This window comes from Ambystoma mexicanum, chromosome 2p, assembly GCF_040938575.1.
Source record: "Ambystoma mexicanum isolate Mex_15411 chromosome 2p, UKY_AmexF1_1, whole genome shotgun sequence".
Classification (NCBI taxonomy): domain Eukaryota; kingdom Metazoa; phylum Chordata; class Amphibia; order Caudata; family Ambystomatidae; genus Ambystoma; species Ambystoma mexicanum.
The window spans coordinates 50,177,108-50,193,483 of NC_090923.1; the positions used below are offsets into that span (position 1 = coordinate 50,177,108).

The 16,376-nt window shown below is 51.5% G+C and overlaps 1 protein-coding gene across 5 annotated transcripts in view; it reads left to right on the forward strand.

Annotated features, from left to right (window-relative positions):
- Positions 1-16,376, forward strand: part of PLXNB1 (plexin B1) — an 830,120-nt gene that overhangs the window by 505,721 nt on the left and 308,023 nt on the right. For all 5 annotated transcript variants that reach the window (XM_069643229.1, XM_069643227.1, XM_069643226.1 and 2 more), the window contains one exon: positions 5,840-6,022. In XM_069643229.1, the coding sequence (XP_069499330.1) occupies positions 5,840-6,022 (183 nt within the window). The remainder of the gene's footprint in view (positions 1-5,839; positions 6,023-16,376) is intronic.

Consider the following 16,376-nt stretch of genomic DNA (forward strand, 5'->3'; position numbering starts at 1 on the left):
TTGTGTTGTATTCCGAGTCCTTAGCACTCTCACATGATTCGTACACTTGGCGTTCCCAGGTCTGAAGTGAGAAGTGTGCATTGGGCTGAAATACACACAGCCGCTGCGTTGCCCTGCTGTGGTAACAATCTGTGCGGGTTCACTGTGTTTGGGACATCCTCAACTCTAACTTCTGCTGCCACGGAATCTACACGACGTCGAGACGTCCGCTGCTCATATCTGAACCTGCCAGCACTGAAACTGACGGAGAGAAGCCTGGTTCTGCCTGCATCGGGGACCGGTGAGTAGCAATGCTAGGAACCGGTCGCCCTCCTGCAGTAGCCTGTAGCTTTTCCTCGCTGTGTTAAACAGCACGCCTTTTTCGCACTCGCTCTGCTTCTGCCCACAAGTGGAGGCCGCGCTTGAGTAGCGGAGATCTGTTCGCCCTCCTTTGTTCACCGCTCTGAACTGCCTGATTTCCTTGAAAAGACTCCCCTTGGTCCGTTGGCACCCACGTGTGCAGGTACTTTTGAGCACAAGGCTCCACTCTTCGTAGGGCTTGGACTTCCTTCTAGTTAGGTGGCCTCTGAAGGAGAACTGGGTCTAACGATTACTTGCACTGCCTGTTTTCCTCCCCATCTAGGTGGTCTGCATATTTCGTGCTTCTAACTCGTTAGACCCTTCGGTAATTGTATATATATTGTATTTGATTGTGATGTGTTGGTTTACTTGAGTTTTATCGTGATTCTTTACTATTATCAATATTACAAAGGCATTGTAATAAATGTGTCTATATTTTTAATATAACACCTGCTTGGAGTGATTTGTAAGTGTCCTTGCTTTGTGTGCTCATTGCGGGCTTTCAGTCACCCTCACCCCTCTTGAGACCTAGTCTTGACCACCGCGATCGCTACCTTGATTGGTCTGGCTTGTCCAGAGTTTACCCTGTTCCTAGAAACTAGGCTGGCCTTCTGAACCTCTGCCCCTCCAGGACAGAGTTCAGAAATCCATCTTAACAATATGCAAATGAATATTTCCCATCTGTGAAAGGTACAGTGAGCAAAAAGCATGTGCTGCAAACTCTCATCTCCATGAACAGGTTATTATGCCGTGTTCTTTCTGGAGAGGAGCGCCTGCTACCTTCTTTGAAATCTTGACCAAGAGTTGTTTGCTTTGAAATTGTGCTGGCAGAAAAGATATGACTTCTGCAACCCAATCTTTACAGCGACATTTCATCAGCAGGAATTGTCATAAGCTTAATCTGAATCTGTCACCTGTGTCCCTTAAAGGTTTGGCCGAACCCGAAACACCTGAATAAAGTGACAAGCGGGTGTTTCAGGGTTCGGACAAATGTATTCGCCCAGGTTTCCTCCACCATCTCCACGGCCAATAGACTCAGCATCTAGAACGTTGCACAGCTTCTGTTCCTCCAGCAGGCACATGTGCACACTGATGGAAGAGGGGAAGCAACAATAACTCGTCGGTTTTCTTAAACCAAGCAAAGGTCCAAATACAAGTATAAGTGTTTGATATTCACACTTATATCATTCACATTTAATACTTTTGCAAGTCAACTGTCAATTGTTGCAATTTCTGCATCACTTTCTGCATCTTGATGTAGATGTGCCGTCTTACCCAGCACCATGGTCTGATGGTCCACCACCTTCTCCTGAGGCATTCTTAAACCCTTGCTCCATCTTCTGAACCTTATGCATGTACCTGGCCCCGAAGGCTTTCCCGGGGTCAGAGGCGGCCCGGAATGTTTGGGTCTATATCTAGTGCGCGTCCACATAATAGGAGACGCTCATTGAAGGTCACTGCTCATTAGAAGGTTCTCTGCTTCTCCTTCTGGTGCGCACCACCCGCGCAGCCTCTCTTCCCGCTAAGATGTCGCTGCCCAGAACCGCCTCCGCCCACACCCAATTCCCTAGCTGACCCACCTGCCTGAACCAGGCCCTATCGCCGCGTCTCGAGTCTGCCAGGGAAAGCACATCCTCGTGTTTGATGACCTCCACACACAGGTCCTTTGTACGCCTCGCTGCTCCCTGGCGGCCCCTACAGCTCAACCCAAATCTTTTGCCATTGAGTGGAAGTCCTCAGGCAGTCGCAGTGTTTCTGAGCCCCCTACGGGATTAGCCAGCAGCGCAATACTTCTCAGGTGAAGCGTGATCACAAAATGTCCGTTCCAGGCGCGTGATTAACGTTTCAAACAGGGCACGTGACTCTGAGATGTCCATTTGCATTTCTGTGTCTACAAATATGTTTCCACCAAACTTTGTCCCTAAAAGGTGAAATTATGCAGGATGCCCGGGCAATCCTGCAGAATTGCCCGGGCATCCGGGCCTCCATGGCCGCAGTGTAGCCGCGCACTACCCCTTTTAATCGATCTCCTTGCCGGGCTGGTGTGTGAGTACTGCCCGGCTGGTGTGTGACTACTGCCTGGCTGGTGTGAGTACTGCCCGGCTGGTGTGTGACTACTGCCCGGCTGGTGTGTGAGTACTGCCCTGCGCTCCCCTGCTCCTCTATGAAATTATTCATGAAATTCCCCTCCGATCACGACATCTGATAGATGGGCTGGTGTTCGCCTGGCACTATCACAATTCACAAATGGGTTGGTGTGACCAAACATAAGACCCTGGAAGGGAAAACTCAAAAGCGCCCACTATCTCGCCCACTTTTCTACCGCCAGTTGCCCTTTCACAGATGCCGAAATTTCTACCCACCCGTGGACCCTTTATGAAATCCTAAAAACCCATTCCTAAGGACCTGCCATTGCCTAACACTTCCCTCCGTCAAACTTGTCCCCATTGCTAAGTGCCACGTTTTCCACATACCACAGGGGCCACAATCAAGGGATCGTGGAAACACCAGCATCGTTGTTAACAGTGCCAGTGCTTCTGTGACGGCTTGCCTACCATGGCCGCTGTGCCCTGCAGGGCCTGCCCTGTCTGGCACAGCGGCTCCGGCAGGCAAACCCATAGTGTGCCTGTTCAGAAAAACAATGGTGCTTGTAAGATTACCGACACAGTTGTTTCCGGACCGGCACACTTGTAATGAGGCCCACTGTCTCCTCTCTCCTACCAGTGTCCTATTAATATGACTGTGAATTCTAAAGGCATGCTACCATCAATGAACAATAATCATGGCTCATCACTTCACGCGCCCTAAATAAAATCAGAATGTTGAGATCCAAAGGATCAACAACACCTCCACCTTATCTACAACACGGTCTTTCAATCCCCATAACCATACAGTTCAGGCAGGATTAATCAATGCCAGATCTGCTGTCAGCGACGCCAGAGCTCTGGTCAACTTCATTGAATTGCATAAACTGGGCCTGATTTTCATGACCAAAGCCTGGTTATATATTTTCCTCTCCCCTGTTCCCTCTAACTTTCAAATTAAATGGGTTAACCATGAAACCCACACAGGAGGGGGGTTGCAGGTCTCCTTAATTCTTCCCTGTCGTTAACTATTTATTTATGTCGGCCCTGAGAGGAACGATCCCGGGTCTTTTCTGTTCATTTGCTTCTATCTCCTGACCACTCTCTCTTTACCGTGCTCTGCTCTCCACTGGGGTGACCCGGTCCTTGTATGGCATTGCCCATTGCCCTCACCCATGCCCTCAGCACCACCCTTCCACCTCTTCCGTCCTTGGCCTCTCTTGCTCCCGTGCCCCTTCTTGGTAAAACTGATGCGGGTTAGCAGTGCCGCCTCAACTTCCAGCAATGCCTCGGGAGGATGGCTCAGGGGCAACGTGCTCGCCTTGGAAGCAAGACGACACGGATCAAGACAGGCTCGATTCACCAGGTCCGTGCTTACAAACCTCTGGGAATTAAGTGCGTTATAAATTACCTATCATATCATATCATATATCATATCCCTTACTTGGATCTGTCCTGCCACAGTTCATGTTCTGGAACTCCTCCTGTGGTGTAATCCTTTACCCTACAATCGTCTCTCTCCCTCCCCCACTGCCCTGGTCATCAGCATCCCCCCCTCTGCTCACCCACGCCCTCTCTCTCTCTCCATCCTTGCCCTCATCAACCCAGTGACTCACTGTTACACACTTCCCTTGGTCTAACCAGGGCTAATGCCATGATTCTACTCCTAATGACCTCACACTCTGATCCATCTGCACTCTACTTCTCAATGGGCGGCTCTGCTCACATGACCCCTGGCAGCCAATGGCTGCCCAGGTAACTCCTGCGGTGCTCATGCCATCGGGCACAGAGACTTCTTTATGGTAGGCAAAAGGGGCACGTGCTCTGGGGCACGTAGACCTCTTTATGGGTGGGCAAATGAGGCAATTGTCCTGGGCCCGCACCTTGGGTGGGGCCCTCAGGTGGCTGTCTGATACAAAGAAGCCTGTGCCCATTTTGTCCAAGTCATGAATAACACATGTCATGACATTGTATGGTGAGCTTCTGGGGCTGCTGCCTGGCTGTTGTTGACAAGTACATGCTGTCCTAGTAAATTAATCATGTAATGGATTCTGTGTTCACTGAAGTACATAGAGTTTATGCGCTCACTGGATCAACACCTTGTGTAGCCCTTTCCACCTTCAGTTGTGGAACGTGTGGATCAGGTGTAATAACCAAGGTTGAAATGGGGCTCAGAAGATGGCTCAGTGGGTTAAGCTCTCGTTGAATGGATCTGTGCTCACATGCTAGATGTCAGTGCTAAATTCCGATGAGGCCCACTAAGCCTGTCCTTTTCCTGAGATTTATAAAAATGGCATAGATATTCCTTCGCGATGGTGAAACCTACTGTGCTACAAAACAATGAGCCTGCACCAGACGCTGTCAGGTAATATTACCCCCATAAATGGTGTCGCCATACACATAGCCCTCGGGAAACGGCATATGCCACATTATTTATGGGGATAATTTATGGGATAAATGGGAGCAGGGATTGCGGGGATGTCCCCCGCTCCCTTTAAAAAAAATATGGGGATTGTGGCGGGGGTCCCTAGCAAATTGCATGGGTTAATTTCACCGCAAACAAACGGCGCCATTCTAGTATGGCGTCATTTTTGCTGGGATATTAACACATGGAACCCACCAGACAGCGCTAGTTATAACAATTAACCTGGCATCGGTATCATGCGGCTCTAGAGTTCAGTTCCTCCAAGTGGGCGTTGTCTAAACTGGGCCCCACCCTCAATGAAGAGCATTGAGGGTTATTCTGGAGTGGTGATTATCTGCCAAATTACTGTAGAAGCAAAGAGTTGAGGGTTCCGGTGGTGCGTGGACTGGTGGAGGGAAATGTGTGATGTCTCTGTGCCTTGGGCCCAGAACCCCCAAAAATAGCCAAGGGTTGGGAGCAATCCCAGGGTAGAGGGTGGAGACCCCCACCCACGTGGTTACTACTAATAATTTAGAATGATAAAACTAGAATGCTCAAAAAGGTAAATGGTGAATAAAGAAACCTAAAGGGTGTAATTTCACAATGCCAACTAATTAGTCACATTGTAAAATAAGCCCCCAACGACTGTGTGTAGGGGGAGGAGTAGAAAGCTGGGCAGGGGCAGCATTGTTGGGTAGCTTGGGTGAGGGTAAGGAGAGTACCTGTGCGTTCACCCCTTGCTTGCTGAAGACGTTATGAAGGGTAGAGTTAAGCAGAAAAGGGTTAAAGTGAAGCACTGTGCTTAAGACCATAGATAACTACTAAAGCATGTGAGCTATGCCTCTTGTCCATTGAGAATTTTCACACCAGACCATCTCCTGCTCTGCTGAATTAATGCACACGGAGTTAGAAGCTGTACCCACTTGAGGAGCATCGGCGCTCCTGATTGGCTGTTCCTGGCCTGTCCCTTGTCAGTGAGCCGCCTAAATTCTGTCTATTTCCCTTCTTTCAGGACACGCTGGACGCCTACCCTTGTGGCTCGGACCACACCCCCAGCCCGATGGCCCGCCGCATCCCTCTTGAGGCACCTGCCATTTTGGAGCGACCGGAGGGGCGCCTGACAGCGGTGGCGGTCCATGTGGAACATGAGCACACGATTGCGTTTTTGGGGGACAGCCGAGGCAGACTGCATAAGGTACGTGATGCATACGGCGTGTGTTACAGAAAGTAAGTGAGGCGCAGAGAATGTGGTATATAAGGATGAAATGGAAACAGAGCCTATGGTGTGGATGGCGCTCTACTGAGGTGTAGCCTGGGCTCGGTGACTCTTCTGCATATGTGGGTCCTCTGCATAGCCTTGGTGAAGGGGTTGGATGTCTCCTGGTGTTGGATATCTCTTGGTGTTGGATGTCTCCTGGTGCTGGTAGACCTTCTGGATAGAGCCAGAATGGCAAGGCTGCCCGCGTGTATGGATTGCCGCCTGTATGGATTGCCGCCTGTATGGATTGCCGCGTGTATGGATAGCGGTGACCGGTCTTGCATGTATTCCCCACCTTCCTGGAAGAGGTGTTCTTAAGGTATGGGGTCTCACACTGGCCATATTTATTCACCCATTGTGTTCGAATTGTACATTTTGACGCTTGGGGGTCAAACCATGAGTCCCACTCATCAGTAGCCGATGTTGCTACGCTCTTCCCAAGTGCTATGGTAGGAAGATCCTGTCCATTGGGAGTGGTGCCCTCTACACTGGTTCCCACTGAAGGTGGGACTCTTATCGAAGGTCCAGTGTTGATATTGATATTTTATTTGTATCGCGCTCGTACACAACTGTTTCATATCACATGTCAAGGCCCCGGCTGATCAGTGAGAAGATCCATCATTACCCAGCAATTAGGCCCCTTGAAATGTCCCCCTCGGGGCGGCAGACGTTCAAGTGTCCGCGGCGCGGAGCAGTGCCATACACTTCAGTTTCCCTTCAATCGCTGCCAAGCCACTTGCCTTTTAGCTATTCTCAAAACAATCTTGTTCAGCGGTCAGGCTTTCCCTTGTCACTTGACTGTTGCGATGAACCGGGCCAAGAGGCGGTTAATTCTACAGGGTGCGGATTCCAGTGACTCAAACAAAGGTCAGGTCTCTGGACGCCATCCAGAAACTGAAGCTCCTGTAACGCCCCTCTCGCAGCCGAAACGTGTCTGCGTGCATAGGTTATGTTGTTAAGTTATTGGGCATTTGTATAGCTCCTTTTACCATTGGCATGATTCCAAAGCGCTGTGGGTTGAACGCCTCGGGGACTTTAACTCATCTTCCCTACTAAAGCTTCCAGGGCTGTCCTGTAGCCAAAAGCCTTGTCAGAAATCGACAGAGGCAGTTCAGCGCCCAACAACTTCCTATATCCAAGTCGCGCTCCACTCCACTGCACGGCTATATCAAAGTCGTGCTCCACTCCTCTGCGCAGCTCCAGGCTGCAACTAAGAATAGGACTTTGTTCCACTCTAAATGACCTCCACTGGCCCTCTTCTTGAGTCCTGCGGCCAAGGAAGCCATCAATGTTGCTTTCTTGACATGTCTGCGGCCCTCCAGATGTTTTCGACTGTGACTCCAATTATTCATCACCATTTACTAAGCTGGCTATGGCAGATGGGCGTTAGGGTCCAAAACATCTGGAGAGCCAGAGGTTATGACCCCAAGTCTTCTCAACGGGAACAAACTCAAGGCAGATCAACACAAACACACAACAGGAAGGGATGTAGAAAAGGATGGAAAAAGGAAGTCCATGGGTTCCCAACCATTAAAAAAAATCTTAAAAAGCTAACAACGAAGGAAACAAACAAAGAGACTCGAAAAAAGAGACTCCCAATGAGAAGCCGCTGATGAAAACACATCTGCGGTTACCTCTAGGGCTATTCCACCTGTGACTCCTCATATCACCACATCTGCGGTTACCTCTAGGACTATTCCACCTCTGACTCCTCATATCACCACATCCGCGGTTACCTCTAGGGCTATTCCACCTGTGACTCCTCATATCACCACATCTGCGGCTACCTCTACGGCTATTCCACCTGTGACTCCTCATATCACCACATCCGCGGTTACCTCTAGGGTTATTCCACCTGGTGACTCCTCATATCACCACATCTGCGGCTACCTCTACGGCTATTCCACCTGTGACTCCTCATATCACCACATCCGCGGTTACCTCTAGGGTTATTCCACCTGGTGACTCCTCATATCACCACATCCGCAGTTACCTCTAGGGCTATTCCACCTGGTGACTCCTCATATCACCAGTCCAATCTATTCATTGCTGTAGGATCCTTGGCCGCCATCAGCCAATGGCCTTACACTCCCGAGCTATGATTACAGAGACATGGAAACACTTCTGTTATTTTCACTTCAGCATGTTGGGCAATGAGATGTTCTTTTTAATCATTTCAAATTGAACAATTTTTAAGGACATTTGTACCACAGCTGACCTATCATGTTAAAAACCTCTGCAACGTTTAAAAAGGAAGTAACATGCACGCCCATTACCATTGTTTTTCTGCTCCTTGCCATGTACCCCCTCCTTGCCCTGCGACCCCGATCCTTGCCATTCACCCCCATAGTTGCCCTGCACCCCCTCCCTAAACCCGATCCCCCTCCTTGCTCCCCATCTCCCTCTTTGCTCCCCATCTCCCTCTTTGCTCCCCATCTCCCTCATTGCTCCCCCATCTCCCTCCCTGCTCCCCCATCTCGATCCCTGCTCCCCCATCTCGATCCCTGCTCCCCCATCTCGATCCCTGCTCCCCCATCTCGCCCCCTGCTCCCCCATCTCACTCCCTGCTCCCCACCTCCCTCCTTGCTCACCCTTGCTCCCCCATCTCCCTCCTTGCTCCCCCATCTCCCTCCTTGCTCTCCCACCTCCCTCCTTGCTCACCCTTGCTCCTCCATCTCCCTCTTTGCTCCCCATCACCCGCTTTGCTCCCCCATCTCCCTCCCTGTTTCCCCTGTTTCCCCATCTCCCTCCCTGCTCCCCATCTCCCTCCTTACTCCCCCATCTCCCTCCCTGCTTCCCCATCTCCCTCCCTGCTCCCCCATCTCCCTCCCTGCTCCCCCATCTCGATCCCTGCTCCCCATCTCGATCCCTGCTCCCCCATCTCGCCCCCTGCTCCCCCATCTCACTCCCTGCTCCCCATCTCCCTCCTTGCTCACCCACCTCCCTCCTTGCTCACCCTTGCTCCCCCATCTCCCTCCTTGCTCCCCCATCTCCCTCCTTGCTCACCCACCTCCCTCCTTGCTCACCCTTGCTCCTCCATCTCCCTCTTTGCTCCCCATCACCCGCTTTGCTCCCCCATCTCCCTCCCTGTTTCCCCACCTCCCTCCCTGTTTCCCCATCTCCCTCCCTGCTCCCCATCTCCCTCCCTGCTCCCCCATCTCCCTCCTTGCTCCCCCATCTCCCTCCTTGCTTCCCCATCTCCCTCCCTGTTTCCCCATCTCCCTCCCTGCTCCCCATCTCCCTCCCTGCTCCCCATCTCCCTCCTTGCTCCCCCAGCTCCCTCCGTGCTCACCCACCTCCCTCCTTGCTCACCCTTGCTCCCCCATCACCCTCCTTCTTATTCCCATCCCCCTTCTTGTTCCCATCCTTCTCCTTGATCCCCATTCCTCCTCCTTGCTCCCCATCAACTCCCAGTCCACCTATTTGCTCGATTTTCCTTTCCTCCTCCACTCTCTGTACCGTCCGTTAAAGATTGCCACCTGGTAATGGTTTAGAGACTCTCTTATTTTTATTAAGAATACGTTGATGTGGGTAATCTCAGAAAAGGTGGTCTGCCAAATGCCCCCCTTCAGAAAGCCCCCTGCCAAAGGCCAGTGAACACGTGAATTGCTGCACCCATCTCCTGTTATTTAGCTCCCTCTCTTCAGTAGCACAGAGCATGTTCAAAGGCCACCTGTGCCTTATTTAACAACTGCTGCAACAACAAAGTCACTACAGACAAAGGGTGTGTTTGAATCTGCTCCTCTGATCCAAAACATAATATTTGTGGGCCTATCCATCTGGTGGCAGGGTAATCTCTAAGAATAAGACATACATGGTTTTCGGTATGGTGAGCGATAGTGCACACAATTATTAAAGCCACGTTACTTTTGAATCATACTCACGTTAACCCTGTGAGCGGAGTTATAAAAAGGAGAGGTGGATTTGAAGCCACCCCGCCTGTCCTGGCTTCAACAAGCTGGGCGGACTCTTTTTAATCCTCCAGGAGGTAGGATAACACTTCTTGCCAACACAGGAAACTCATGAGGAGATCTTCTGGGAACCAAGCTTCAAAGAGGCAAATCCATAACTAAACCCAGCCTCACACTACGTTGTTAAGGGGCCAGAATGCCTGTGAAAATGTGGGCTTGCAATGTGGGCAGGCATAGTGTAGCCAGAAGGGACATAGAAGGGTTTTGCCATCTTGCTTTTCCTTGGGTCTCGTCTCTCTTACTTTCCTGTTGCCTCCATTTCCTGTAGAATGAAGCACTCTGGATATCATGCAAAAAGGCAGCAGGTCACTCGAACAGTGACAGGGTTCGGGGCCCTTACAGGAGGTTTGCTGTTGTCCAATCCCCTGTGCTCTTTTGCCTTCATATAAAGATGGTCTCCCACTCCTACTTTGATTCATTTTGGACACTAAAGGACAGAGAATTCATGTGGACACTATTGGTAGCGCAGCCCTTTCCAAAGCCCTCTGCCAGAGGTCAAGACGGGTGCCCGAGGCAGAGGTGATCTCTGCTCCCTCTCCAGCCCCCAGGAACATTGGGGGTGACGGCTGTTAGACCAAGAACTGCTCACTTTGCCAACCGCACCGGTACACAGGGCTGCTCACTAGAGATGAAGGACTCCTGCAGGTGCTAGCTAGCCTTGGGGTGAATGGGAAAAGGGCTAATCGTGTCCTGGAGCCCCTGGATTGGGACTCATAGCACCAAAAAAGACAAAACATCTGGATTCTTGTGCTCTGATGCGTTGAACCATCCTTGTATCTGACAGCTGCATATAACATATTGCCTTCACGCACGTGCAGACACTCACACACACCTTTTTGCATATGTATGGCCTTAAAGAATAGAATATCGATGTATCTTCTGGATTTCAGTCTTCTCTCCTCCGCAGACCCAGTCACTGGCAGTAAGCACCCTAAGGCAGTGTGCCCATGTCAGCCCTTTAAGTCCGTCACAAGGCCCAGAAGTGTGTCGGCTGTCAAGGAGAGCCAGCCTACTAGTATGATATTGCCGTAGCACTACGCTACTGTGAAAAGGGGGAGCATCCTTATGGATATCCCAAGATGTAATGTATGTTGTATCTGACTGAGTCTTAGTCGTGTATCCTGTGACAGATAGACCCTTCTTAATACTTCTATGCAAATGATGGCAAGCACAGACTCCCATGACAATGATGTTGGCTGTGGCAGTTATGCCTGACCAAAATCCCAGGCACGTATTTTCAACTAGAGCTCGTGTAGTGCTGATGGGCTAAGCTCGATCTTTCCCCAGTGATTGTTGCCGTTTGTGGAACACTGGGCAGCTGCAGAGAAGCACCTGCAGGAGCTTGGAGGCAGGAAGGAGTTCCTGCAGAAGAAAAGGGATCTAACACTTGCTGGAAGACGGAGGCTGCTCAGAGAACATTCACAACCCGACCGGAGCAGTCCCGAAGAGCCGGGGACTTAAAGCAGTGAAGGTTTGGGATCAGGTCGCCGAGTTCAGGCCTGACCGAAGGCATACGCTGTGGAGGGTAAAGGGGCGGGACTTCTGCCTGACGTGAAAATGGCTGCAAGCTTTCTAATTCATCACTTCAGTGTGACAGGAGGAGTTTATTAATTACATTCAACCTAGTGTAATGTATTCTATGCATCCCTCACTGTACCCTGCCTAAAGTCTCCTCCCAGGTGGTCAGGGAAAGGCAGACACTTCCTGATGCTGACCTTGGGGGTGGTGTACTGAGGGAGGATCACCTAGGAGGAGACAAGACCCAGGGGATGAGGAGACCTCCTATCCCGTGCCCTTTGAAAGGGAACATCTGTCTAAATTGCCAAAGCAAGTAATGGCTTTTTGCCTTTATAATATATCTGAACCACACATAAAATCTGTGGCTCTGAGCAACACCGCTGACTGTTACGCTGCAGTCGCTAACGCCATCCGAGACGCCTCGACCAGTGCTTCAGAACCGCCCACCAGCACTGAGACAATGATTCCTGACCCTGAGCCGCCATGTAGGCCAGCCTGCAGCCATCCATCTAGCCTCGCTCTCCGAACTGCCTGATACCCGCAGTTGTCTCCCTACTTGAACTCTGTTGCCGAAGCTGCAAAGCACCCTGAAACTGACTTCACCTTGTCGAGCACCAAGAACACCTACAAGCACCAGGTATATTGTGGTTCTGTCCCCTTGTTCCTTCTCCGAAGGCCCCTAGTGATATTTTACGACCCATTGCTCCCTTTGTGTTGAAACCAAGTATCCTTGAACTATTGAGTTGAATTACTTTACCAACAACCCTCCTGTCAGTATCCAGCGTGCATCCCTTTTCCTCCTTTGAAACTCTGTCCTCCGCATTCCTTCTAAGGGTGGGCTGTATTTCGTAGTGTGCTAGACTGTCTGTTGTGATGATAATAAAGTAGATATTTGTATACAACTTTGATTGGACAGCCCCTTTTATCATTGGGTAATAACTGTATTTTCGCTGTGTTGCAACTAACCAACGATCCGCAAACTATTGGAGATAAGCCTGCCGTTCCGTCCACGTTACCAAAATTGGACAAGGAGGTTTCTAATTGACTTGTGTTTTTCAATCTTTTCGAATCCCTTCGGGTGTAATAGAAGTACTAGAGGTGTGGGGGCCGATTGATGGTTTAGACCACTGGTGCCCCGGAAGTTGATTTGTCACACCGCAGCACCACCAAGGTACTACTCATGACACATACCTGCAATCCTTTGCTACCCAGACTTTGTTTTGTAGGCAAACCCAGAATAATGTGAATATCACACAGCCCGCAGCACCACTAGGAACTATCCAATAATGGTTGGCTCTCCACTAGGGCCGGGATGATAGCTCTGGTGCAACATGCTCACCTTGGACGCAAGACAATACTGAGCAGCATGAGTTTAATAGCTGGTCCTGCACTTAGAGGCTGGGCTCTGTCATGAAATCAGATGTAAAAGCCCAATTTACTTAGTAGGTCATTTTGTTTTGTTTTCTTGGATTGCCCCTTTCCTGGTGTGGGAGGGCATGAAATGAGAGCGTATGAAGTAGCGGCCATCTTAAGCCGCATGAAATGAAGCTATTGAGGACTTAATCACTGTTCCCGGGCGACTCGTTATCTTGTGAAACATAACGAACCGCTGAATTAGCCCAGGGGGTCCAGGCGTCATGGTAACACGTTTATTCAGCCTTTGCTTTTTGTCTCCTGATCCCATTGGCCATTAGGATACATTGTGGCTTCGGGGTCCCTCGCTGGAAGCAGATGCTGCGCTGTGCCCATCCCCACCGCGATAAACACACGTGATACACCCGGTGCATTCAAGGGGAGGATAAAGGGAGCGGGTGCCCCACTGCCCACAGAGCCTCGTCTCTGGATGCTCTTCACCGTCACCACAGCTGTGCCCACACTAACCCAGCATTAATCCCGGCAGAGGGCACCGTCTGTGTAAGGCACGCAATAATAACAGGCAATGGCTCTGCTCCACAGCCCCAGCGTCCCCATGCAGTGTGCTGTCTCACACACTGGAGCCCACCCATCCCATGGACCACATTCACTGTGCTGCCTCGCCTCTCACGACCCACCCATCTCATGGTCACCTTTCAGTGTGCTGCCTCACACCCTGAAGCCCACCCATCTCATGGACCACATTCACTGTGCTGCCTCACCTGTCACGACACACTCATCTCAGGGTCACCTTTCAGCGTGCTGTCTCCCACCCTGGAGCCCACCCATCCCATGGACTACTTCACTGTGCTGCCTCACCTCTCACGACCCACCCATCTCATGGTCACCTTTCAGTGTGTTGCCTCACATCCTACAGAAGACCCATTCCATGGACCACTTCACTGTGCTGCCTCACCTCTCACAACCCACTCATCTCAGGGTCAATGTTCATCATGCTGCCTCACACCCTGAAGCCCACCCATCCCATGGACCACATTCACTGTGCTGCCTCGCCTCTCACGACCCACTCATCTCAGGGTCACCTTTCAGTGTGCTGTCTCACACACTGGAGCCCACCCATCCCATGGACCACATTAACTGTGCTGCCTCGCCTCTCACGACCCACTCATCTCAGGGTCACCTTTCAGTGTGCTGCCTCACACCCTTAAGCCCACCCATCTCATGGACCACATTCACTGTGCTGCCTCACCTGTCACGACACACTCATCTCAGGGTCACCTTTCAGCATGCTGTCTCCCACCCTGGAGCCCACCCATCCCATGGACTACTTCACTGTGCTGCCTCACCTCTCACGACCCACCCATCTCATGGTCACCTTTCAGTGTGTTGCCTCACATCCTACAGAAGACCCATTCCATGGACCACTTCACTGTGCTGCCTCACCTCTCACAACCCACTCATCTCAGGGTCAATGTTCATCATGCTGTCTCACACACTGGAGCCCACCCATCCCATGGACCACATTCACTGTGCTGCCTCGCCTCTCACGACCCACTCATCTCAGGGTCACCTTTCAGTGTGCTGCCTCACACCCTGAAGCCCACCCATCCCATGGACCACATTCACTGTGCTGCCTCGCCTCTCACGACCCACTCATCTCAGGGTCACCTTTCAGTGTGCTGCCTCACACCCTGAAGCCCACCCATCTCATGGACCACATTCACTGTGCTGCCTCACCTGTCATGACACACTCATCTCAGGGTCACCTTTCAGCATGCTGTCTCCCACCCTGGAGCCCACCCATCCCATGGACTACTTCACTGTGCTGCCTCACCTCTCACGACCCACCCATCTCATTGTCACCTTTCAGTGTGTTGCCTCACATCCTACAGAAGACCCATTCCATGGACCACTTCACTGTGCTGCCTCACCTCTCACAACCCACTCATCTCAGGGTCAATGTTCATCATGCTGCCTCACACCCTGAAGCCCACCCATCCCATGGACCACATTCACTGTGCTGCATCGCCTCTCACGAGCCACTCATCTCAGGGTCACCTTACAATGTGCTGCCTCACACCCTGAAGCCCACCCATCCCATGGACCACATTCACTGTGCTGCCTCACCTCTCACGACCCACTCATCTCATGGTCACCTTTCAGTGTGCTGCCTAACATTCTACAGCAGACCCATCCCATGGACCACTTCACTATGCTGCCTCACCTCTCACGGCCCACTCATTCCAGGGTCACCATTCAGCATGCTGCCTCACACCCTGAAGCCCACCCATCCCATGGACCACTTCACTGTGCTACCTCACCTCTCACGACCTACCCATCTCAGGTTCACCTTTCAGCTTGCTGTCTCTCACCCTGGAGCCCACACATCCTTCACTGTGCTGCGTCACCTCTCACGAACCACGCATCTCATGGTCACCTTTCAGTGTGCTACCTCATATCTTAGAGCAGACAGATACCATGGACCACTTCACTGTGCTGCCTCACCTCTCACGACCCACTCATCTCATGGTCACCTTTCAGTGTGCTGCCTAACATTCTACAGCAGACCCATCCCATGGACCACTTCACTATGCTGCCTCACCTCTCACAGCCCACTCATTCCAGGGTCACCATTCAGCATGCTGCCTCACACCCTGAAGCCCACCCATCCCATGGACCACTTCACTGTGCTACCTCACCTCTCACGACCTACCCATCTCAGGTTCACCTTTCAGCTTGCTGTCTCTCACCCTGGAGCCCACCCATCCTTCACTGTGCTGCCTCACCTCTCACGAACCACGCATCTCATGGTCACCTTTCAGTGTGCTACCTCATATCCTAGAGCAGACAGATCCCATGGACCACTTCACTGTGCTGCCTCACCTCTCACGACCCACTCATCTCATGATCACCTTTCAGTGTGCTGCCTCATATCCTAGAGCAGACCCATCCCATGGACCACTTCACTGTGCTGCCTCACCTCTCACGACCCACTCATCTCTGGGTCACCGTTCAGCATGCTGTCTCACACCCTGGAGCCCACCCATCCCATGGACCACTTCACTGTGCTGCCTCACCTCTCACGGCCCACTCATCTCAGTGTCACTGTTCAGCATGCTGCCTCACACCCTGAAGCCCACCAATCCATGGACCACTTCACCGCGCTGCTTCATCTCTCACGACCCACACATCTCACGGTCAGCTTTCAGTATGCTGCCTCACACACTGGAGCCCACCCATTCCATGGACCACATTCACTATGCTGCCTCACCTCTCACGACCCACTCATCTCATGGTCACCTTTCAGCGTGCTGCCTCACATCTTGGAGACCATCCAACCCATGATCCACAAGCTGTGTTCTGTCTCCCCTCCCCGAACCCACCTAACCCACGGTCCCCATGCATTATGCTGCCTCACATCCCAGCCC